At 43.0% G+C, this 25,496-nt stretch overlaps 1 protein-coding gene across 3 annotated transcripts in view; it reads right to left on the bottom strand.

Moving 5' to 3' along the window:
* The window catches only part of CAMK1D (calcium/calmodulin dependent protein kinase ID), a 408,029-nt gene that overhangs the window by 69,905 nt on the left and 312,628 nt on the right, over nt 1-25,496 (bottom strand). For all 3 annotated transcript variants that reach the window (XM_006117098.4, XM_075926019.1, XM_025181664.2), the window contains exon 4: nt 11,002-11,140. In XM_006117098.4, coding sequence (XP_006117160.1) covers nt 11,002-11,140 — 139 coding nt within the window. The remainder of the gene's footprint in view (nt 1-11,001; nt 11,141-25,496) is intronic.

Genomic DNA, 25,496 nt, shown 5'->3' with positions numbered 1-25,496 from the left:
ACATCCAACGAGTGTAACGGCGCTGCTTGAATTGAGGTATGGGGTTTAGGGAAGAAACATGGTAAAACTACCGGCTCATTTATGTGGAAATCAGAAGAAACCTTTGGAATAAACGCTGGATGAGTCCTCAATGTCACCGAGTCTTTAGAAAAAACTGTATACGGAGGTGAGGCCATAAAAGCTGCTATCTCACTTACTCTGTGAGCAGAAGTGAGGGCTAGAAGGAATAGGAGCTTGACAGTAAGTATGCGCAACGGTACTGTAGCCAACAGCTCAAAACGAGGACGAGTCAGAGTTTCTAGAACTAGATCCAAATTCCACGAAGGTGGAGGGGGCCTCTGAGGATTCGAGAGCCCCTTTAAAAACCTTTTTGTAATAGGATGAGCAAACAAAGAAACATCCTCGTCTTTATGATAAAATGCATTAATTGCTGCCAAGTATGCTCGTAGGGAAGCAACTGCCAGACTGCTGTCATGTAGTTGCAAGAGGTATTCCAATATACAAGGTTGTGGATCGAGGGTTTACATCGTTGTCCGCACACCATGCCTGGAATCTGGACCACTTAGCTGTATAAGTGGTTCATGTAGATTGTTTTCTACTCTGAATTAACACTCACTTGACTCACTGAGAACAGAACTATTCGGAGTCGGTAAACCAACAAGTATCCATGCCGTGAGGTGCAGGACTTCGGGTCTCGGGTGACTGAGAGATCCGTTGTCCTGGGTCAATAGACTCGGAAGAGAAGGCAGAGGGTACGGTGCTCTCACTGACATGCGGTGGAGCATTGAGAAGCAAGGCTGACGAGCCCACGCCGGGGCTAGAAGGATTACCTGGGCTTCATCTGTGTTGATTTTTTTCAAGAACCTTGGGAATTAAGACCACTGGGGGAAAGGCATATAGTAATGATCTTCCCCAGTGGAGAAGAAAGGCATCGCCCAGTGAATGACATCCTATTCCGGCTCTTGAACAATAGGCAGGACATTTTGAGTTGTGTTCTGTCGCAAATAAATCTATCACCGGAAATCCCCATTGAACAAAAATACTAGTAACAACATCCATGTGAATCTCCCACTCATGGTCGTGTGGAAAACGCCTGCTGAGTGAGTCCGCTATTAAGTTGTCGACACCTGGTAGATAAGATGCTGCTAGAATGGTGTTGTTAAGGATACACCAATTCCATAAACAGACGCTCTCCGCACAAAGAGAACGAGATCGGACACCTCCTTGTCTGTTGATGTAAAACATGGTCGCCACATTGTCTGTTAGAATCCTGGTAATTGTATTCCGTATCTGGGACTGAAAATGCTTGCAAGCAGGATGCACCGCTCTCAACTCGAGCACACTGATATACAGTAGCATTTCTTGTGTCGACCAGCGTCTCTGGACCATGAGATTACCCATGTGAGCTCCCCAACCCGTCAAGGAGGCATCTGTGGTTATTTGTCTTATTGGTTGTGGGCGATGAAATGGAACATCCGCGAGAAGATTGGCCAGGTTGGCCTACCACTGTAGGGACTCCTGGACATACTGTGGCACCACTATCAGCCTGTGAACACTGTGTTTCGCCGGAAAGTAAACCGTGGCTAACCAGTGCTGGAGGCAATGAAAACGTAATCTTGCGTTGCGCACTATGATGGTGGCTGCAGCCATATGCCCCATCAGCTGTAGACAGACGCATGTGGGAATTGTTGGAGCATGCACCATAGTGTGTACCAGATCTTTGATTACCACCAAACGTTCCGTTGGTAAGTATGCTCGCACCATGGTTGAATCGAGCCGTGATCCTATAAAAACGAGGTTTTGGGATGGAACTAGTGATGATTTCTTTACGTTTATGAGAAGGCCCAGAGCAGCAAACTCGTCGGATACTGTCCAAACCATATGGCACGTTTCCATATACGTTGTGCCTCTGAGGAGACAATCGTCTAAATAGGGGAATATTGTCACCCCCAGTCTGTGCAGGTGGGCTGTGACCACTGCTAATGTTTTGGTGAAAACCCTGGGAGCACACGCTAGTCCAAATGGTAGAACCCTGTATTGATAGTGCTCGTCCCCCAATTGGAAGTGAAGAAAACGCCTGTGAGCCACGTGAATTGCTACGTGAAAATAGGCGTCCTGAAAGTCGAGGACTGCAAACCAATCCCTTTTGTTCAATGACAGAATAATAGTTGGTAAGGTTACCATCTTGAAACGATGCTTTCGAAGGTGCCAATTTAACTTTCGAAGGTCTAGAATGGGTCTCCAGCCTCCCAACTTGGTTGCTGAAGGGACGTGCTTGCTGTCTGAAAAAATTAAAATCATATCTCCGTTGGTAAGGAAAATAACGTCTACTTTTGAAGGAAGGTGTGTACATCCCAAGTGTACGTAGAGTGGTGTGTGTGTGAGTCTTTTCCCGAGTGAAGGACTTCATCGGTGTTTGCCACAAAAAGCTTAAGCTTGTCAAACGGTAGATCCTCAACCTTGCTTTGCATCTCCCTTGGAGCCCCTACAGATGAAAGCCATGATGATCTCCTCATGGCGATACCTGTAGCAGTGGCTTGAGCCGCTGTGTCAGCCACATCGATGGCAATCTGTAGTGCAGTGCTACATGATGCGTACCCTTCTTGCACTATTGATTTCAGGAGTGGTTTCTTGTTGTCTGGGAGATGGTGCAGTAGCTCTGCTAATTTTGAATAAGTATCAAAATTATAGTTGGATAGATGGGCCAAATAGTTTGCAATGCGTAGTAGCAGTGTGACTGAGGAGTAGACTTTCCTACCAAAAATATCTAATTTTTTATTGTCCTTGTCCGGAAGTGTATTTCTGTACTGTGGCGCCTTACTCCTCTGTTGCGCTGCGTCCACTACTAACGAGTTAGGCTGGAGATGATTGAATAAAAAGTCCAATCCTTTTGCCGGTACAAAATACTTTGTCGGCCTTTTTACTCGTAGGTGTAACCGATGTTGGGGTTTGCCATATCTCATCCGCCACTTCCATGATCGCATCATCAATCGGTAACGCGACCTTTGCATGTTGTTGTGGGTGGAGATTTTTCAAGAGATGGTGCCTTTTAACTGGAACATCCGTCAGCTGCATTTCCTGCATACCTGCCACTCATTTGAAGAGATCTTGAAATTGTTTCAGATTATCTGGTGGAGAGATGTCATCTGGGAATATCGCCTCATCCGGGGAAGACGAGGAGCAGTCTGCTGGAGAAGTTTCTGGTTTAGGGTCTTCTGCTTCAGACAACTGTCTCTCTTCCAGTTTGGATTGATCTAGCTGGATCGTTGGACTCTTAAATGGAGAAGGTGTGTGTGAGTCTAGGTGCTGTGATCGGTGAGGTAAGTATTTTGAGGTAAGTGGTTGGCAGATGCAGGAAGATCCCCTACGCAATGATGGTGTATGATCATGCTGGGGATGATTGTCATATGATCTATGATAGCGCTCATAATACCGCTCAGAATGCGACGGGGAGGAGTGACAAGACAAGCGTGCACTACCATGTTGAATATAATAGATGCGACATGGAGAGCATCTAACAGACCCATATCTTGAGGATCGGCCGGGTGAACAAGATCGTGAACGGGACCGACCTGCCTCTAAGCACACTGCGTCCCTATAATTATGCCGGTTGTACGTGACCCGTGAAGGAGAAACACTATAGTCACGATAGCGACCATGCCTTGCTGGTGAAACAGCTGGAGAAAGAGACCTGTCTCTATAGTGGGTCTTTGACAATGCCTTCCTAGGTCTTGAAGTCTCATCCACCCCCACAGCCACAGGGGAGCCAGGCACCAAATGGAAATGAAGCAGTGCCGGGGAAATCAGCTGTTACTGCGTTGATGCCGGCACCGGTAGAATGCCCTGTGCCGGGGTTAACAACGTTGCCGAGGCTGAGGCGTCGAAGTCTTCTGCCTTGGATACCGGTGCTGGACGGGACGGTGCCATCATCATAATCGGGAACGGTGAGGCAGGTGCCGTTACAGCCAGTGCTGCTGAAGCCGGTGCAGAGTGGCTGGTCAACTGCGGCACCGGTGCCTCTGTCAATTTCAGGGAGCGCACAGCTGAAGCTGGTGCAGACTTGCTGGCCAGCTGTGGCACCATTCCTGATGTCGGCACTGAAGCCGCTCTCGCTCTCGGTGGTGGGGGCTCTCTCATGCCAGTCCCAGCAAGTTGTCTGGACCCCTCGGAGTCACTTTGCAAGCCCCTGCTGACGTTGTGGCTGCCGCAGGGAGAGAGCGTGTTGGGGACGGCTTTGATGTTTTTGAGACAGCCGGTCCCGGAGAAGCCGCTCTCCTTTTATGCTCAGAGGTTTTTGTGGCTGCAGGAGGGATTGGGTCAGGCTGCAATGCCTTGCCGAACATTAACATCCTTGTCTTCATCTCCCGCTCCCTCTGGGCTCTTGAGGTTAGCTTGCGACAATGGGTGCACTTTTCGGGGACATGAGCTTCCCCCAGGCACCTGATACAAGTGTCATGGCCATCAGCCGTTGGCATGGCTTCACGGCACACTGAGCATTTTTTAAAGCCAGTTGATCCAGGCATTGTCAGCACAGTTAGAGAAACTGAATGCCTGTGTAATCCCCCTTTTGGGTAGTTGTCAATTTCACTACTTTAGAGCTTTGTTGCAGCGCTTTTCAAAGAGAAGTGGTTTTGAGAGAAAACTTTTTTTTTCTTTTTGAACAGAACAACAAGTAACAGGAACACGACTAACATTAAACTTCAACTATTTACAGATGGAGAACTATCTAAAAACATCACTGAAGAAAGAGTTCAGGGAGCTCCAACCGCGACCTGAGGTGGTTGAGAGGAACTGACAGTTGCCGGCTTGTGAGCGGCTGATCAAAGGCGTGAACACTGTTCTGGGGAAACACGGATGCGCGAGCCGGTGGAGCACGGCTATGAAAAGTCTCTGAGCCGCGGCGCCAGGATGGGACCCGACACCTAGAGTGGAGCACCCACGGGGCCAGTCGAAGAAGAAGCATAAATCTGATGGAAGCTGGTACATATCGGGGCAAGAAGAAATAACAGTGAAAAGCGCTTGCCCACTGGTGGGAGATTATATACCTTACCTAGCAAGTCAAAGAAAATGAAACTTCAAATAAATCAAAGGATGAATGCCTCCGGCAGCTGATGGGTTCCCCTTTAAATAATTTTTTTAAAGGGGAATCTTCAAAAAAAATCCTTTGAAATCCTTTCAAAAAAGGGAAATACTCTTCTTTTACTGTTCCCTTCCTTCATTTCTTTATTCAAGTAGTAACACATGATAATCACATCTTTATCCAGAAAGATAAAAGAACACAAATGTCCTTTATTTAAAAAAATGGAGAATTTCATATTTCTCTGTGGACATAAATGGAAAACACACATGCTTGATATGTAAGCAAGAGATAAGTTGTGGTAAAAGAATACAACATTCAAAGATGCCATAAAGTAAATGAGGATGAGAAATATGATAAATACACAAGAAAATTATGTGAAGATAAATACTCTAAATTAGCACAGGTGTTGAAAAAGCAACCATCAGTATTTACTAATGCTTGTCATGTAAGTGATTCATCCTGCTGTTAAAGCAAGTGATGCGATTGCCTGTGAAATAACTGTGTCATCAGAACCATTTTCCGAGGGAGAATTTTTGAGGAACTTCATGCTAAAAACCTACAAGTGGGAAGCTTTTACAAAATAGCCTCTCAAGAAACAAAATTGCCAAGAAAACAGTTAGCTAAGAATTGGAACAGTTAAGTGCTGGACAAAGCAAAGTCCTTTGCTGCTTTTTCAGTTGCAATTGATGAAAGCACAGATGTAAATGACAGATCTTAATTAGCAGTGCGCATTCATGGAGCTGATGAGAACATGTGGGTAGCAAAGGAGCTTTGAGAATCATGGACACATCATCATCAAATTATCTCTTTTATCAATTTTTTGGAAGTTCTGAAAAAATTTGATGTGGACTGAAGAAGAGCTCTCATTCTGGCCAAAAACAGGGCATTCTCAAAGATAGGTAAGAAAACTTGGGTTGTAATGAAATTGAAGTCCTAAATGCAAACTATCAATGACAACCAACCTATTGTCTGTGAATTTATCTAGTTCTTTTATGAACTCTTTTATAGTCTTGGTCTTCACAACATCCTCTGGCAAAGATTTCTGCAGGCTGACTATGCGTTGTCTAAGAAAATCCTCTTTTTCTTTGTTTTAAACTTGATGCCTATTAATTTCATTTGGTGAGCCCTAGTTCTTATGTTATGAGGAATAAATAACTCTTCCTTATTTACTTTCTTCACACCAGTGATGATTTTACAGACCTCAGTCATAACTTCCCTTAGTCATCTCTTTTCCAAGATGAGAAGTGCCAATCTTGTTAATCTTGCCTCATATGGATATAGTTCCACACCCTTAACCATTTTTGTTGCCTTTTTTTGAATTGCATTGTGAGATCCACCTTTTCATGGATCAGAAAGGGAATTACAGGACAATGAATGGCATCAAGACCTTGCTTTCATGGTGGATATTACAGAGCACTTGAACTCACTCAACACAAGAACGCAGGAAACTAACCAAGTTGAGATAGAATACTATGACAACATTCATGCTTTTGAAACTAAACTTCATCTGTGGAAGATGGAACTTTACCTACCTTAAAATCACTGTGTGACACTTTTGGGACTCAATGTGATGACACCATGGGCAAAATTATTTAACTTAGAAGAGAATTTCACAAATGAGTCTCTGAGTTCAGAACCATGAAGAAGAGTTTGTAATTTTCAGCACAATCTTTTCTATTAGCATGCTCGATATATTAGAGATGCTCCAGCTGGAACTTAATGAAGTGCAGTGCCACACAACTGAAGGACAATTTTTTTAATAGTGGTGTTCCCAAGTTCTACCAATACCTGGATCAAATTAGCCCAAATTGTATTCCTTTGCATCAAGAATTCTTTCCATATTTGGAATCATATATATGTGCAAACAAATATTCTCCATCATAAATATCAACAAATCTAAGCTACTTTCTCAACTAAGTGGAATACAGCTGAACTCAATATTCAGGCCAGTGATTTGCTCCAAAGGTTGACACACTAGATTAAGCTAAGACAGTGGTTCTCAACTTGTTTCAATCCATGGACCACCAGGCCAATCAAAAAATTTTCGTGGACCACCTCCTTTTTGAGACGTGATAAAAAAGAGCAGACAACGAACATTTTGGTTTGAAATTTATTTCTTACTAACAGATTTTTGGATTCTCTTCTCACTGACAAGCTTTTCAATGTTTGGAGTGGTACCTGATAATGCATAATGAATATCGCTTTCCACTGCAAGCTGATTCCTCTGTTTGGACTTAACGTGCAACAAACACGAAAATCCAGTCTCACACATATAAGTTGATGCAAATGGCAAAAGAAATCTGACTGCATGTGCTGATAGATTTGAGTAACTCCCGGTCACGCTGGCCCAAAATTTCTCTATGGTAGACTGCTGGTACATCTTGAGCCGCAAAATCATTTTTCAGATCCAAGAATTCCTCTTGCAGATCCTCTGGAACACTATTAACATCTGTTGTAAATGAATTCCTGATGAGAGATAATCCATCCCTTGTCCTGTCCACCTCTGGAAAGTATTGTTGGAATTTGTCTCGTAGCTTCCGTAAACGATTGAGAATTTGTGTCCGAATGGCTTCCTTTTCCCCGAGCATGGCATCCACATATGGAAATTGAACCAAATTATTGCCTTCAACTCTTATGATCCAGAGTTCCAATTTGTCAAGAAAAGCCTTGCTGATGCTTTGGTGAGAGAACAGATTCGCACCTTTCCCTTGCAGCTGAAGATTCAATTTGTTCAAGATTCCAAAAATATCGACAAGATACACAAGTTCTAAATTTGACTGCGTTGTCACATGTCGGAATTCTTCTTTTCCTTGAGCCTGGAGAAATAAATCCAACTCCTCTCTCAATTGAAAAACTCTGTTGAGTATACGTTCCCTGCTGACAACCACCGTACAGTGTAGAACAGCAACACATCAAAGTCGGAACCTATGTCTAGGCAGAATCTTTTGAACAGCCTGGTGTCAGAGCCAATGATTTGATGTGATTCACCCTTTGAAAATGGCGTTCAATTGATCAGGCAATGTTTTTGATGCTAAAACTTCCCTATGAATGAAACAATGAACTCCGGTTACCATTAAAGCGCGCTGTTTCACCAGTGTTTGGAAGCCCGATCTTGAGCCCAGCATGGCAGGTGCACCATCAGTGGTGATATCCATAAGATTTACCCAATCCAGGCCATGTACTTCAAAGAAATTGTTAACAATTTCCATCACATCCTGAGCCTTCGTGGTGGTATCAAGAGTCTTCCAAAAAAGAAACTCGTCTTTGAAGTCTCCCTCAACCATGTATCGTGCAAACACCAATAGCTCACAGCACAATGTGATGTCAGTCGATTCATCCAATTGTATGGCAAACAATAGAGACTTCTTTATTTCATCCACAACTTGTTCACTGATGTTCTGTGATATCTTCTTTATCTGTCTCAATACTGTGTCATTAGAGACAGATATATCATTCAGCTTTCTTGCTGCTTCCTCACCAAGAACAAGCTGTACCATCTCTTTTGCACAGGGGAGCACAACTTGCTCTACAATGGTATGAGGCTTCTTGGCCTGTGCAATTTTGTATGCAACAATGTAGGAAGTGCGCACTGCATTGCTTGTCTTATTGTAGAATGCACTTGTTAAGTCGAGGCACTGCCGTTTCAGACCTGATAACTGACGCTCAAAATAATCTTCATCCTTTTGCAACAAGTTGGGGTGACACTTTTCGAGATGGAGTTTGAGCTTAGCCAGCTTCATTGAGTCATTCCCCAAAACTTTGAAACAAATAACACATTGTGGCAAATCCATGCCTTCTTTTTTTTGATAAGTGAAGCCGAATTCAATGTAGTCCTCCGAATACTTGCGCTTGACATTTCTTCCTGTTGTTGCCATTATAAACTACACCACACCTGTAAAACAGCACATGTAGCACAGGATGAATGACAGCAACCGCACAGCACGATGGCGGCAGCTACACTGACACTCAGAGCCTCAGACGGAAGTTACTGGCAACATAGCACGGATGCGTCCTATGTGACGCTATGGATGACGTACCGTGTACTTGTGAACATGGTGCAAATCAGCCTAACGACAGCGCCTGCTCATGCCATGTGACTTTGGACAATGTTCCTTGGGCCACCGAAAAAGTCAGCATGGACCACCAGTGATCCATGGACCACCAGTTGAGAACCACAGCACTAGCCCATCCATCATAATCACCACTCACTTTCTTTGATGACTAGAAGCTGACTGAAATTTTTTGAATTTCAAAATACTATTGACATTTCAAAATTCAAAATATAACCAGGAAATCCCACCTCTCTCCATACAGCCCTGCTTTTCAACCCACATGAGACCGGGTACAATAGTTTGAACTGCACATATTTTAATTTCTATAAACTCAATATTTAAAAAAAGCCACCAGGAAAAATTGAAAACATTTTCATGACTTTTCCCAACTAGTTTTAATCTTGACTGAGTTTTAGTCTCGGGGCTTGTATTCACTACAGACTAAATTGGTGATGCTGCAACTGTAGTAGCAGTGTCAATATAGTGGGTCTGGAGAAGATGCAGCAAGTCGATGGGAGAGCACTTTCCTATCAACTTCAGTACTTCAACGCAAAGAGAGGGGCTGACAAGAAAGCATATCCCACCAACAGCACAGATCCTGAGGTCAGTCGATGGAAAATAAATCAACCTAACTTATATCGACTTACTCTGCAGGGTTGGCAAGGCCTCATACCTGTCAGGGGTACACCAGCATAGGAAAGTCAGTACAGTCCTAGGGTAAATCTACACTTGCTCCCTAGTTCGAACTAGGGATGCAAATGTAGCTGACTGAAATTGCTATATTACATTAAGTAATAATGCTGTGGCCCTAATACTGAATATATATATTCAGTCATTGTTTATTAAAAATATGCCTTCTGCTACTACATTGTTCAGGGTACCCAAGCCTTAAATGTAGTGGTTTTATTAGCTCTGTACACGATTACATCGACAAAGAAATATTTGATTATCAGCTCAATAGCAGCATAAAAATGGAAGGTAGAAATCATGAAGAAATAATGTTATTTCTTGAATAGAAGGGATGAAAGACTCGGCTATAATGACACACGCACACAGCGAGGAACAACAACTAATCTCAAAATCATACAATTACACCATGTTCTTCAGAAAAGAATCGCTTATACAGAAAGCACTTACAAAAACACTGGCTCAAACAGAATGACCATAAAGAGGGACTGACTGGAAAATGTTTACCAATTCTCTAACAATTAATGGTGTGGCATTCTCTACCACAAAGCAGCAACCTGGAATCTCCATATTCACCCCATCATACAATACATTATATTTCATACAAAGCACGCCATGTAAGATATCATATGAAAGGTCATGATCTGCTGAAACCTACTGTTCTGTCCAAATATGTATTTCATTATCTGTATTAAGTTGTGGAGTTTTTCTGTATGGTCAGAACTTAAATATGTGGTAGTTTCGCAAATGACATACAAAGGAGGCAAACCACTCTCAAGAGGGTGATCAACAACTGTAAATCAGCAGATGGGTTGTAATCAAGGGATTTACAATTCAGTGACAATTGCACAAGATCATACCAGGGTGCTTGCTTAACCTGTGACTCAGCAAAGCCCACCAGGACATGTCTGGGCTAGTATTTTCCAAGCATGTGGACTGAGGCTATAAAATAAAGACAGTAGCATCATTCCTGGGCCTTCCTCCTTCTCTACCTATGTTAGAAGTATCAAGGGCACTGGAAAGACAAACACTTCAATTAAGGAGACTGATCCCAGGCTTGAGAGTGTATTAAGAACTGTAACATCCAGTGGGGAGAGAAGACTGCTTGATCCATATATTGCTTAATGTAATAAGGTTTAAGATTTAGACTATCTGGAGATACAAGGAAGTGAATGGCCTTACCTTGAGATCGCGATGCACAATGCCCATTCTGTGCAGATAGTACACAGCATCCAGCACCTGCCGTATCAGAGTGCTTGCATCCTTCTCGGTGTAAAATCCTTTCTCTACTATGCGGTCGAAAAGCTCACCTCCAGACACTCTGGAAAACATGAAATAGTGTGGAGATACACTCAGAACTCTCAAAGGCAAACCCAAGCGAGGTTGAATGTTGATGGCTTCCCATAGCACAGAAGTTGAGCAGCTTGCTTTTAACTCTGAAACTATTCTAGTGGGACCAGCAGTTGATTGAAAACAATAAGGTAATAACACAAAAAACATTGTGACTACCGTACTATAACAGAATTGCCCATCTAGTTCAGTATCCTGCCTCAGACAGGGGCCAAAAAAAATAACAGGTCAGACTCACTAGAGCTAGCACAGGATAGTTACACATTCCTAGGCCAGCAAGATCAATGAGTAAATGAGAGTGGACAGGAAGCATTTCTGATACTGTAATGTTGTAATGCACTTTTGTGTATATAAGTTAAAGTCTAACATTGCCACGTAGTGGCTGGCCCAGGAAGATTATAAGGGGCTTACTATAGTTACCAGCTAGAGTCATGCTTCAGTGCTTTTTGGAACTAGAGGGCAGTGTTCTATTCTCCTTTCCTAGTGCAGGCCCCCTTTTCTATAGGCGCCTCTAACTTGTACTGGGAGGATCCAATCAAGCCCTAGAGACTACAACTCCCATGATACCTTGGAAAAAGGAGGGAAACTGTTGTTCTCTTCCAAGCAGTGCAGAGAGAGAGTTGGTAGCCTCTAATTTAGAGAGAGGAACCAGGTTGCTGGCGTGGAGCCTTTTCCAGTCTAGGAGCTGCTGCTGACAGCTAGAGCTTGCTGCTGACAGCCTGCTGGGGCTTTGATCTAGCAGGCTTCTTCAGGGGTTCTTGGTGATTGTCCCTCAAAAGGAGAGACTGGCTGTGCCTGTGGCTGAGAACGGCCTGCATAGAAGATCCTATGAGCAACGGCGGCTGTTTGGGAAAGTGCTGTCTGGGATGGAGCACAGAAGACAGACTGAATCTAGGTCCAAAGAGAGGCAGAATGATCTGCCCAGTGAACCAGAACTGCTGGTATTTGGTGGGGCCAGCTCCAGTATCAGCGGCATTGTGCAGCTTGTGACCTTGCTTGGACTGACACACACAACCTGCACAGTTCTGTCTCCACTTTAGCTGCAGATCTTCAAGCGTACCCATACAAGCAAGTGTCTGGGGCTCTGAGATCCTGAGGAGTGCACACTCTGGGGTGGGATAAATGATGGCAGTGTAAATGCCAGTTAGAGAAGTGTTTCATTTATTTCTGTGTACTTTGTCAATTGATTTTATTCAATTTTAGTCTATTAAACCCTGTCTCTTTAAGTTAAGTAAAGATGTGTCAATTCTAATTTAACCCGTTAGATGTATATTATTTATAACTGTTGTTTTGGAGTTAGATCCAGATTATTACTGGAATAAGTTTATTCCTGGAGGTTCCAAGGCACACCATTAAGTGTGTACAGGGGCCAGCCAGGTGGAGGCAATGCCTTTTTATATTCCTTTAGAAGCAAGGCACTGCAGCAAAGGGATGGATAGGGAATCCCCAACTATTCAACATCAACATTGGGATACTTAGGCCCTCCTTTAATATTAAAAACATTGCCTGCTCCTGAGTAACCCAGGAAGAAAAGAGGGGGTTGCACTAGTCTGTGAGATTTATACAGTAATTATGTCTGACACCTTGTGCACATTGATTCACTACATTGCTTTGTTATTCCTACTAGAGACAAGAAAAGGGAGGCTTCATCATTTCACCCATTCCTACTTGTTCATAGATCACAACTGAGACACACATTTGTGTTACAAGACACTTAAGCGAGCCTGGCTTCAGACTGATCCTGGCAGAGCAGTTATTAATGAGAGTACAAAGATAATGAGATCAGTTCTGTACCAGGTGACGCAGACTGAGAAAAGTTTCCATAATTCAAAAATAAAAATAAAATGTAACCATCCCAATATTATACTTATATTACATTATGCTTTCCTTGTGATCTGCTAGAAATAATATACTCCTACACTCATCTTAAATAAAGAATGGGACATATTAAACTTTTTAATGGAGCTTTCTGTGAAAAAAAGAGGGACTTCTCTGAGCTATTGAAATCATAAAACTGTCAGCAAAAACTTTAACTGCCCCACCAGGACACATAAAATATTTCTATTTTAACAGGCAAACAAATTAAAATAATAAAATTGATGTAATATGTTTTCTGCAAGCTGAACTACTAAACATATAATAAATAACCCACTGAAACCTTCTTTAGAAACAAACCTAATAAAGAGAAAATAATAGAGTCATTCAGCGCTCATGGGGAGGGACCTTTACAATACAGGAACACTAGGTAATTCAGTTGCAGGGAACTCCAAGCAATAATCTGTTTGATTAATGATATGAGGTCACTTCCTAAAGAGAGTAAGCAGCTGAAACAGAAGAGAATGTTGCTCCTGGAAATTAACATGGTCAACCTGGAAACTGAAATGAAACCTAGGAGAAAACAGCTAGTTAAACTGAATAATCCACCAATTAGTTAATAAGCAACTAACCTGAACAAGCCAGTGAAACTAAGCTGAAGTTTTCCAACCTGAGGCGAAATTCACGGAGGGCCTGGTCCAAAGCCCAGTGAAGTAAATAAAAAGGATCCCACTGGTTTCAATGAGCTATGGATCAGGCCCTCAGTGTGTCCCCTTGAGATCACTTACAAAACTTTGTGCTTCTACACTGAGAGTAGGGCTGAAAGCCCGGAGCCTGAGTGGTCAAACAGAGGCTCTCTCTACTCCCTATGCACTACTCCCTTTTCACTGTCCACAGTAACAGACTAAAACACAGGAAAGCACAATGGGACTAGTTGGGAAGCAAGCTGGATGAGGGGCTCCAGGATCCATTATTGTGGAGTTTTAGATGCTGCTTGTAATTATTAGAACTGGGACCATTGGCTGTTGAGAGTCTGGAAGCACAGGAAACAGGAAAGAGTGGAGAGAAGATTGGAAGGGGCTGAGTGAGAGCTACTGAGGGATGCAGCAGCTTTGTAAAGAGGCTCCACTTCTGGTAAATAAAGTCCTGTTGAAGTTTGTTAGTACCTTGCATGCATGATACAACATTTTGGCAACGAGGAGGGATCTTCTGCCTCTGAACCTACCTGCACCCTTTCTGCAAAGCCCAGGTGAGCCTCTGATTGCGTTTACTGCCTGGATTTATATGTTTGAGACTTATCTGCTTGCAATCAGTGCTACAGAGATTTCTGAATTAAGAAAGCGTGCTCTACTAATCCACTGCCTTGGAGCAGAAGGGCAGTGTATATTTTACACTTTTCCCCTTGCAGATGATAAATATGAGACTACACTCACTGCATTAAAGAACCTTTTTTGTGCCAAAAGTGAATGTAATAGCTAATCACTACAGATTTTGCCAGCGTGAGCAGAAACCAGGGGAGACTATAATTCAGTATATTGCTTCTCTGAGGAGTCTGATTGTAACTTGTGACTTTGGGAATATGGCAGATGAGATGATTAGCGACCAATAGGGTTGCCAGGTGTCCGGTTTTTTACCGGATGGTCTGGTATTTGTGCCCTCTGTCCGGTAGAAAAATTCAGAAAATACTGGACATGTGCAATGTCCGGTATTTTCTGAATTTCTGGCTGGGTGCCAGATGGAAGCTTGGCAGGGGTGGGGGAGCGGGGCCACGATTGGCACTGGGAGCCCTGTGGTCACGTTCAAAAGCTGGGTGGGTGGGGCGGGGTTGGGGTTGGGGCAGTGGCTGGGACTCCTAGCCACTGCCCCCGCCCAACTTCTGCACATAACCAGAGGCTCCCAGCGCTGATCACGGGCCCTGCCTTCCAGCTGGGAGCTTCTGGTTGCATGCAGAAGCCAGGCAGGGGGAGCGGCTCCCAGCCACTTCCCCCACCCCTGCTCAGCTTCTACTAGCAACTAGAGGGAGTGCCTGCCAGGGGCCCGGCCTGTTGGACTCCAGCTGTGGCCAGAGGCTGTACCCCCACCCAGCTCTGTTTCCCACCCCCTTTTCCTCTAGCCCCTCCTCCTCTCATCCAGCCCCTTGGCCCCTGATCTCCACCCCCAGCTCTGTTTCCCGCCCCCCCTTCCTCCCAGCCAGCCCCATGGCCCTCAACCGCCCCCCCTGCCAGCCCCGCCCCCCTCCTGGCCAGTTCCCCTCCCCTCCGATCGAGTGTGTCCGGTATTTTGTGGGGAGGGGAAGGGTCTACCTGCTAACTCTAGAGACCAGCTTATTGAGAAAACAACCATGCTTCGTGTAAGAGAATGCTTGCTTCTAGAACCACAACTTACACTGGAAAAAGCAATAACCATTGCTACCCAAATTGAGTCAGCTATAGCAGAAGCCAAAATAAGGAGCATGGATACAGGAGGCTCAGTCCAGGCTGTGACTCCTTTGCAGAAAAGTCCACTATCACTGCAGACAAACAATTACAAGGATAAAGCTAATGAAAAATTACAGAATCAGCAAATTCAAAGCATAGCAAAAGCATGCTTTCGCTGTGGATCCCTACAACACCTCACAAGCTACACAAGGGCTGTGTCTACACTGGCATGAATTTCCGGAAATGCTTAAAACGGAACAGTTTTCCGTTATAAGTATTTCCGGAAAAAGAGCGTCTACACTGGTAGGCTGCTTTTCCGGAAAAGCCCTTTTTCCAGAAAAGCGTCTGTGGCCAATGTAGACGCGCTTTTCCGGAAAAAAGCCCCAATCGTCATTTTCGCGATCGGGGCTTTTTTCCGGAAAAGACTACTGTGCTGTCTACACTGGCCCTTTTCTGGAACAGTTTTCCGGAAAAAGGACTTTTGCCCGAGTGGGAACAGCATAGTTTTTCCGGAAAAGCAGCTGATTTCTTACAGTAAATTGTCACTGCTTTTCCAGAAATTCAAGGGGCCAGTGTAGACAGCTCATTCTGGAAAAGCGGCTACTTTTCCGGAATAAGTGGCCCAGTGTAGACACAGCCAAGATGTCCTGCAAAAGTAGCTCAGTGCAATCACTGCAAAAAGATTGGGCATTTTGTTAAGGTATGCCGCAGTAGCCAGTCCAATGAACAGGTGCATGCAGTTACAATACCAGATGTTACCGTACTAAGTGTGGACAAAATCACTACTGCACATATTCCAGAACAGATAAGGTACACTGTAAATGTTTCTGCCATATCTTCAGGCAAATCACTTCCTATTCAGCTAATGTTGGACACTGGCTCAGCCGTATCTATACAGGCAGTCCCCAGGTTACGTACAAGATAGGGACTGTAGGTTTGTTCTTAAGTTGAATTTGTATGCAAGTCGGAACTGGTACATATTGTAGGGGAAACTCTAGCCAAACATTTCTCCAGAGCTCAGATTTATTCTCCCACACCTCACTTCCCTCAGTCCTTTATTCTCAAGCTGAGGTGTCTGCTGAGAAAAGCCGCTCCGCGTCTCCCTGGTCTGCTGGGGGGGTGGGCGCTAGCTTCGCATCTCCCTGGTCTACTGGGGGGAAGCAGCTAGTGCGGGGTTGCCTCACCCCGTTTGTAAGTAGGGATCCGATGTAAGTCGGATCCATGTAACTCGGGGACTGCCTGTACTACCTGATTCCATTTATTTGCATTACTTTAAAGATGTGCCTCTTACTGAACCAAAACTTCACTTGGTGTGCTATTTGAAAAACCAAATTCCAGTACGTGGCTGCCTGCCAGCAACAGTGACTTTTGGTGATTGCTGTGTAACTGCAGAGCTCTACATTGTCCACAAAAGCACTCCTATCCTTGGCAGCGATTTATTGGCTGCTTTAAACCTCAGGGTAGTTAATGGATGAATTGACCTTCCTCAGCAAAGCACACTTGCAGTACACACATCAATTTCAGCTGGGACCCAAGACCAGGTTGAGGAGACACTTGGCTGTGCTTATGGGTTTGTGCAAAAAGTTAAAATGCAACACAATGTGATGCCTGTATGGCAGAAGTTACGGCGCTTACTGTTTTCAGTCAGGGAAGCTGTTTCAGAGGAACTTAAACTTGTACAAAAGGATATTATTGAAGAGATTGACTCATCTGAATGGGTTTCACCTATAGTGGTGACACAGCAGAAGGATGGAGGCATTCGCCTTTGTGTGGACTTAAGGAGCCAAATAAAGATACTGTGATTGACAGCCACCCACTGCCTCACATAGAAGAAGTATTTGCAGAACTCCATGGAGCAAAGATGTTTTCTACTCTTGATTTGCAGAGCGCCTACCACCAGGTTATGCTGCATGAAGACAGCAGAGACCTCACAGCATTTATTACACATGAGGGACTATTTCATTTTAAACATATTCCATACAGTCTTGCATCTGCTCCAAGTGCCTTCCAAAAAATGTCATTGATTCTGAAGAATCAGCATGGAGTTCGGTGCTATCTGGATGATATTATTGTGTTTGGAAAGACTTCTGAGGAGCATGAGAAGAACCTGCAGTCTGTACTAAACTGCATCAGCACAGCAGGCCTCAAGCTCAACTTGTCTAAATGCAAATTTAGACAAACAGAACTCTCCTTCTGGGGCATACAATTTCACCAGATGGACTAAAATCTGATCCAGATCATATCCTAGCAATTTCAAAGGCTCCTCCTCCAACAGATTTGCAAACCTTACGTTCCTTCTTGGGTCTTACCTCCTGGCATGCAAAATTTATTCCCAATTATGCGTCTGTCATTGAACCATTATGAGAATTACTACGGAGAAGTTCAACCTCGGTGTGGACAACAGATGCACAAGCTAGTTTGGAAACGGTGAAAGACTTGATTGTACATAGTCCAGTACTTGCACTATTCAGTCCTGCATGCCCACTAATTGTGACTACTGATGCTTCTGATTATGGACTTGGGGCTGTCCTCACACAACTTCATGAGGATAACACAGAGAGGACTGTTGCATTTGCTTCAAGGACACTGAGTGATACTGAGAGAAAATATTCTACAGTTGAAAAAGAAGCACTTGCTTGTGTCTGGGCTACTGAAAAATGGAGAACTTACCTGTGGGGCTGCACATTCAAGTTGCACATAGACCACAGCCCTTTGACAACATTGCTAACCATGAAAGGACTAGGAAGAGCAGGGAATCGTATTGCTAGATGGTCTGCAAGACTACTCTCTTTCAATTATGAACTGGAATATAAGCCTAGAAACCAAAATGTGATAACTGATTGCCTCTCTCTCCTGCCTTTGTCTTCCCCAGATGGTTCACTGGAGGATGAGGATGAAGTAGTTGCGTTTATTACAAGCACTCCTACTGCAGTAACAAGAGAGAAATTCCAAGCTGCTTGTTTGGCATGTCCAATTCAACAAAAGCTACAGGAATTTCTGACAAAGAGACATGGCCCAGTAACCCTAAAAACCTTGATCCAGTTTTGCTGCCTTATTTTAGAATTCAGGATGAATTTTCTTTGATTGATGGCTGTGTGCTACGAGGTACACACCGGCCACTTGTGCCAAAAGAATTACAGTCAAAATTCATACACCTGGCACATGATACTCATCAAGGAATTGTCAGAACCAAACAACGACTACTGGATCTGTATTGGTGGCCAGGGATGGACTCACAAACTGAAGCAATCATCAAATCCTGTGTCACTTGCCAAATGCATGATAAGACAGCAGTGACATGTACCCCACCATTACAGCCTGTTTCTCTTCCTGAGTCTGCATGGGAAAAAGTTGCAATTGACATCATAGGACCCTTTGCACTAATTGACTGTTGTTATGACATCACTTTAATACACTATTTCAGTAAATGGCCTGAAGTAGCGTTTACATCACAAATCTCTTCTGCTACAGTAATTAAGTTCCTCTCTACAGTTTATAGCAGGGAAGGTAACCCCAAAGAACTGGTTTCGGGTAATGGTAGTCAATTTACTTCCCTGGAATTTGAAACGTTTATAGCAGAGAGAAACATTTTACATAGAAGTTCATCCCTGTATTACCCTCAAGCCAATGGGGAAATTGAAAGGTTTAAGAGAAGCTTGAAAGAGAGTTTGCAAATGGCTAAACTGGAAAGGCGATCGTGGATAATCTTCATTACTGATTTCTTGTAAGCATACAGGGCTACATTACGTGCCACAATGTAAAGATCACCCACAGAGTTACTGCATGGAAAACAAATTAATACTAAACTGAACATTGCTGGATTGTTAAAGTCAAGACCTGATGCACCAAAAGAGGATGATGTGAGGAAAAACAGTTGGACAGAAGCAAGCAAAGTATAAGGCTTTCACTGACATACAGCGGGATGCTAAGCAACCGAAGTTTGAGTGTGGTTCCTTCATTAGAGTAAGAAAACCTGGAATTCTGCACAAAGGGGACCATAAATTCACATCTCCTCTTAAAATCATTGAGAAGAGGGGATCTTGCAACTATCGACTTTTTGATGGGCGTGTACGGAATGCTTCTTATCTTGCAACCGCCTAAGCACCAAGAGGAGATGAGGCCAACACCCAGCCTGTGTTGGATGACTTCACTATAATACCAACACAACAAGACATTGCACAAGAAACGGGGTTTGAGAGATGGTCTGTCAGACACAGACGACAACCTGTCTGGACTAGAGACTATGTTATGTAGTATTTACAGTGTAATATTTCTGCCAACAGTATAGTAGCTTGTTCCATATTTGTTGCAGTGGTTAAAACAATGTTTATTTTATAACTGAGAGCACTTCTTAAGAGAGGAGGGAATGTGGTATTTTATATGCTGCTTGTAATTATTAGAACTGGGACCGTTGGCAGTTTGGAAGCACAGGAAACAGGAAGGAATGGAGAGAAGATTGGCAGGGGCTGAGTGAGAGATATTGAGGGATTCAGCAGCTTTGTAAAGAGACTCCACTTTTGGTAAATAAAGTCCTGTTGAAGTTTGTTAGTACCTTGCGTGCATGATACAACAATTATGTAGCTCTCAAGGATACAACATCTAGCTTGGGCAGCCAGGATGGAAGCCTATGGCTGCTGCAGCTGCGGAGGAGACGTGCTAAAACTCCACACTCTGGGGCTACATCTAGACTGCAGGCATCTTTTGGAAGAAGCTTTTCCAGAAGAGATCTTCAGAAAAAACTTCTTCCAAAAGAGAGCATCCACATAGTTTTTTCTGTGCCCTTTTGCTATCTGCTTTTTCGAAAGATAGTATCCACACTGAATGGACTCTCTCGCATTTAAGCCGTGATTACTATGGACAGAGTGGCCACCAGGCACCTGTGCTTTTTCCTCTTTCCTCTTTTTTCGAAAGAACTCTCTCTTCCCCATCCACACACACACCTTTTTTTCTGAAAGAGCTCTTTTAGAAAAAGGCGTATTCCTCATAGAAAGAGGTTTACCAATGTCAGAAAACCCCTCTGTTCTTAAAGAACGCGATTGCAGTATGGACGAAACTGAAGTTTTTTGGGGGAAATGGCCGTTTTTCTGAAAAAAAAAACCCCTCTGTAGTGTAGACATAGCCTGGGTTGCAGTAACTTTCATCCACTCTCAATCCTGGGCACTTCATTTGCATAGTGCCTGAATGCTCACCCTATATGAATTCTGTATACAAATAGCTGACTTGTCTGGTTGTCATTATAGGAGCTATAATGAAATGTGAATTGATACAGTGGACAGGCAGATGCTATTCAGTACTGCACAGAATGTTACTGAAAATCCTTGGCTTTTAGATCTATGTTCAATATAAAATCCATCCAGACACTATTCACCGTGCTATGGAAGAGTCCCCTAAATGCTGCACAAAGAATTTCTCCATCTTCAAAAGGTAGATACAGTATTATTGAATCTGGCTTTTATTAACTGACAGTCTTTTCATATTTTCCCCAGTACTTCTTGTACCCTGTTGATTCAGTGAACTGAAAATTTAGTCCACGCAATAATGTGATTGAATACAGCATGTTTCTTTATGAAATCTCTGTGTGCGTTATTGTGCACTTGACACAGTTTCTCGGTTTTTATTCCTGTGATATACTGCTTTACTAAACCCTGATTTATAGCATGTGCTTTCATGTACAAGGTCTCTCTCCTCCCCCTCTCCCAGAGATAATAACTCCCTACAATGTTTAATCAGAACTACTTGAGATTTCCCCCCCCACACACACACACACTCCACAAGTCCTTCACCTCTTAATCAAAAGCTCTTCTAACTTGAATGCAGTTCAGTTAATCTACTGGACATAGGCTCAATCTGTTTATAATTTATTTTCAACACACGGAATATTTTTTAGCCTTTTGAATGGTACATTGCAAAATAGAGTTGAAATTCAGACATACAAGATGGATAGTCCATGGGTAGTTAGCTCTTATTGATTCAGGGCAAGACTGTGACCCCAAGTACACACACAACATTTAGCATATGACATCCTTGTCTTGCATGAGTTACCTGTGCTGCAAGTCCAAGGCAATGTGCACCAGAACAAGCCACTTTGCATACTGATGCAGCATGTCTACACTATGGGTTTGCAATGATGTATTTACATTGGCGTAACAATACTAATGTAATAAACCTCAGAATGGACAACCTTGTCTTTTCAAGCAAGAAGCTTCATGGTCAGGGGTTCTGCCCCCACAAATGCTCTGCCCCCAGCACCTGGTGATCTAAATCTGGGTCTCTCTAGCTGCATCATCCCTCTCTTGGAGAGGTGTAGAGGGTGAGAAGACCCTTCAATAGCTGAAACCCAACCCCTTACATCAATACCAGGACTTTGCATTCTGTTCTGAAGCGAGCAGGGAGCGCAAGGTGTTCATGAAGCCCCACAGCAAAGTGTTTGGCTGGGTCTTTGTCATTTATAGGATGAGCTGCTGGTGGGTCTAGAGCCATGTTGCCCAACAAGCTAGCCACTAGCCACATGTGGCTATCTGGCCAGTTGAGAACCTAGAACAAACTTCCCACTTTCCGAGACAGTAACATTCTGCCCCATGTAGCAAGAGGAGCAGTAGCTGAAGCTGGAGGAGATGACAGTGTAGCGGGGCCCTTGTCTTAGAGGAGGAAGTGTAGTCTCCTGGCCAGATGGACATGAAAGGAGACACTTCTCAGTTTCTGGCTATGTGTGAGCCTAAGAGTAGACTCTCTCTGCTTTGCAGCTGTCACTCTCTAATCTGACTGGATGTACTTTACCAAACATCTGCACAAGACTTAAAGCAGTGGCAATTTTTTCCCTCTTCACTGATTCTGATTTTGTCTATGTGCAAAGAAAATGGCAGGACGAGAACAGCCAAGCATGATTACTTGAAGGCACTTTAACCCTGGCAGTGGCTCAGGTGTTACAGGAATCTGGAGTAACATTAACACAAGGGCTTTGGGGTGTATGATACATATTAAACAAAAAGGGGTTTGTGTCCGGTCCTGTGTCAGTTCAGTGGTTCTGATGAGTCATTGCTAACAATTTATTTTAAAAGGAGACAAAGAACGGTCTTGTGATTAGGTCACTGGACTAGAACTCAGAAAACAGGGGTTCAATTGATAATTCTGCCCAGACTTCCTGTGACTTTGTGCAGGACATGATCTCTCTTTGGTTTGCCTGTAAACCATCTGGCGATGGTATATCTGTAAAATGTATAATAACACTTCTTTATTTCACACAGGATGATGTGAGCTATTCTGCTGTTATAGTTAGAAGATGTATACAAATATCTGCATAGACAGGTGGAGGGCCTTTAGTTCCAGGATAGATGTTGTACTGAAATGAATAAAACTAATAACTGGCATGTGTTTGGGTTAAAATAATGAAGTTGATACATTCTACTTCCACATCAACATCCACCAGAGGTTATCAAACTCTGTTGTAACAGTCACTGATCATGCACATGAGGTAGCCCAGAATGAATATTATCTCAATTTTTTCAGCCAGGGGGAAACTCAAGACACCAGCATTAAATTACCTTCCTAAAGTCACACAGTTTGTGACACAGCCAGGAATAAAAGGAGAGCCTGACTCCCCATCCAAACACAATACCACCCTTGCTAGGAAAGGTGCCTTACCCCAGTACACAATGTCTTGAAGCCAAGACAGCGGAATAATGTCTGGCAGAATGTTTGAACAAAGAGCCATTTTATGAAAGTGGTGTGCTACACTGTAAACTGAACTTTGCTTTTGACACTTAACAATTGTTCCAAATGGTCTATATTGTAAACATACCAGAGTAGGAGTCAGAATAGCCTACTGAATGACCTTAGACAAGTCACTTCACCACACCGTGCCTCAGGCTCCCCAGCTGTGAAATGGGGATAATGATATTGACCTTTGAAAAGCACTTTAAGATCTATTAGTAAAAAGAACTATATAAGAGCTGGATATTACTTCTATTCTATTATTAGTATCCATGGACTATCTCAACTCGTTTTCCCCACAACTGGGAAATAACCCACCGCAGCCTTCTTAGCCAGCTGGAAGACAAGATTACGAATTTTCTTAGCACAAATTGTGGGTGCCCCACAAAACCAAGTAAAAGACATGGGCTGTATGCTCTTCATTACATAAAGCGAGAGGGAGCATGACAAAACAAGTGAGAGTTCAAAATATAATGGAGGAAGGAAAAGGAAGGACAAGGGGGACATTAATATGGTTTTGTACTTATGTGGTAAGAGAGAAATTCACTGCTTAGCAGCCACCCAGCATAGGGCTTAGACATTTGTATTGATCTCCTGAGTAGGGAGTTAATGTTACATCTTCACAGTGTCCTTGAAGATCTCCATTGTTTTTATTTCCTTTCTTCTCTGCCGATTAAATAACAATATATTGGTATTGCTGAAATAGATCATACGTATTTTCACCCATTTTTCTACTATCTACATGCACATCTCCAGGGAGCTAGCACACAGCAACTGGAATAATAAGAAATGCACAAAAGAAATAATAAGAAAAGAGAATATTAAAGGAGGATCTAAATTAATATATATCAGTGCAGTCAAATTAAATATGCATAAGATAAAATGCATTTGACAGTGGAGGATCTCTATTAAAAGCTGTTATTGGAAAGATAACAGATTAATACTGCATATTTTCTGAGTCTGTGAAAAGGTGTAGTAGAATGAATAACAGGCAATGTGTGTCAAAATAATATGCAATTCCATAAGGATGTACTGACACAGATTGCTACTGCTTGTGTTTATTGTGCATAATGAAGGCTTGAGTAACTGGCTGTTCAAGATCCTATGGTAAACCGGGATTGATTCTCCTCTCACACCAATGTAAATAAAGAACAACTCTATTGAAATCCATTCAGATAAACAGGTATAAAACTGGCATGAGATCCAAATCAAAGCCTCTAGGTTTATAAGAGGAAAAGCGTCAAAACAGAAGATATTATAAGTAGAGGTGTTAGACTAGATTTGATGACCGCTTGAGGTCCCTTCCAGTTCTAGTATTCTATGACTCTAGATGCTTGCTTCGTTAAGAAGATGGACGGTTCCCTTGAATAAATCCATTGTTTCAGTTAATGTGCTTCAAATCAAGCAAAGTGACATTCAGCTGAAATCACCAATTTTTTTTCTGGTTTCAGATCATAGGCCTGAATGTTTTCGACCTGAAATCACAGTTTGACCAGTTTGTGCAAAACTTGACTCAAGCTTGCCAAAAACAGAGACAGGCTGAACTAGATCCTTAGATCGAAACCAACAAATCTGGATTTGGCTTCAAGACCACAGTTTGAATGAGAGATTTTAAGAGGCAGGTAATTGACTAATCGGGTAGTCGATACAATTTGTATCACCTACATGATTAGTCAATTAGTCAACCTCTGTCCTAGGTTCATGCCGGACCAGGAGCTACCCACTGTGACTCTGTAATTTAAATGTAGTAAGAGTCGGGCGCACAGGCAGCCTGGCTCCCACTACATTTAAACTGCAAAGCCTTAGTGGGAGTAGGTCCCAGGCTGACACGCGTATAAATGTGATTTAACAAGTAAATTCCCAAGCTGTTTGCTATGTTGGATGTTGCTAGAAAAAAAAGTTTAGCTTAGCTAATCCTTACAGCTTGTTTAATTAGTTAACTAGGTTTAGAATCTGTCACTCAAGTATACAGTACAGAAAGCTGCAGTAAGAGAAATCTAGACTTGCTATTTGCCACTATTATTTTATATTACATAATACTTGCCTCTTATTTTGGAACATCATGGTCACAGGTCATAATGGTGATGCCTAAGTCTATTCCCTGTTTTACTTTAGCATAATTCAGCTTTCCCAGGCAAACCCTATCCTATACCTGCTTTCAATGGGGCTTACTCCAAAATTAAGTGCACTCTAAGCACAGTCACTTTCTCAGTAACTTGGAATCAGATCTGCCTCCAAGTGACGATGGGAATGATGAGAGCTAATTGCAGAAGTTTAAGGACACTGCACATTTACTATTCTGAGGCCTTGTCTGCTAGAGTTAATAACATTTGAAAATTAAAAAAAAAAGAGTGTAAGGCCAGCCATCAGCCAACCCAGGAGACT

Source organism: Pelodiscus sinensis, chromosome 1 (genome assembly GCF_049634645.1).
Source record: "Pelodiscus sinensis isolate JC-2024 chromosome 1, ASM4963464v1, whole genome shotgun sequence".
Lineage (NCBI taxonomy): Eukaryota > Metazoa > Chordata > Testudines > Trionychidae > Pelodiscus > Pelodiscus sinensis.
The sequence above is the reverse complement of the archived record's forward strand: the minus strand, read 5'-3'. Positions and strand labels throughout refer to the sequence as shown.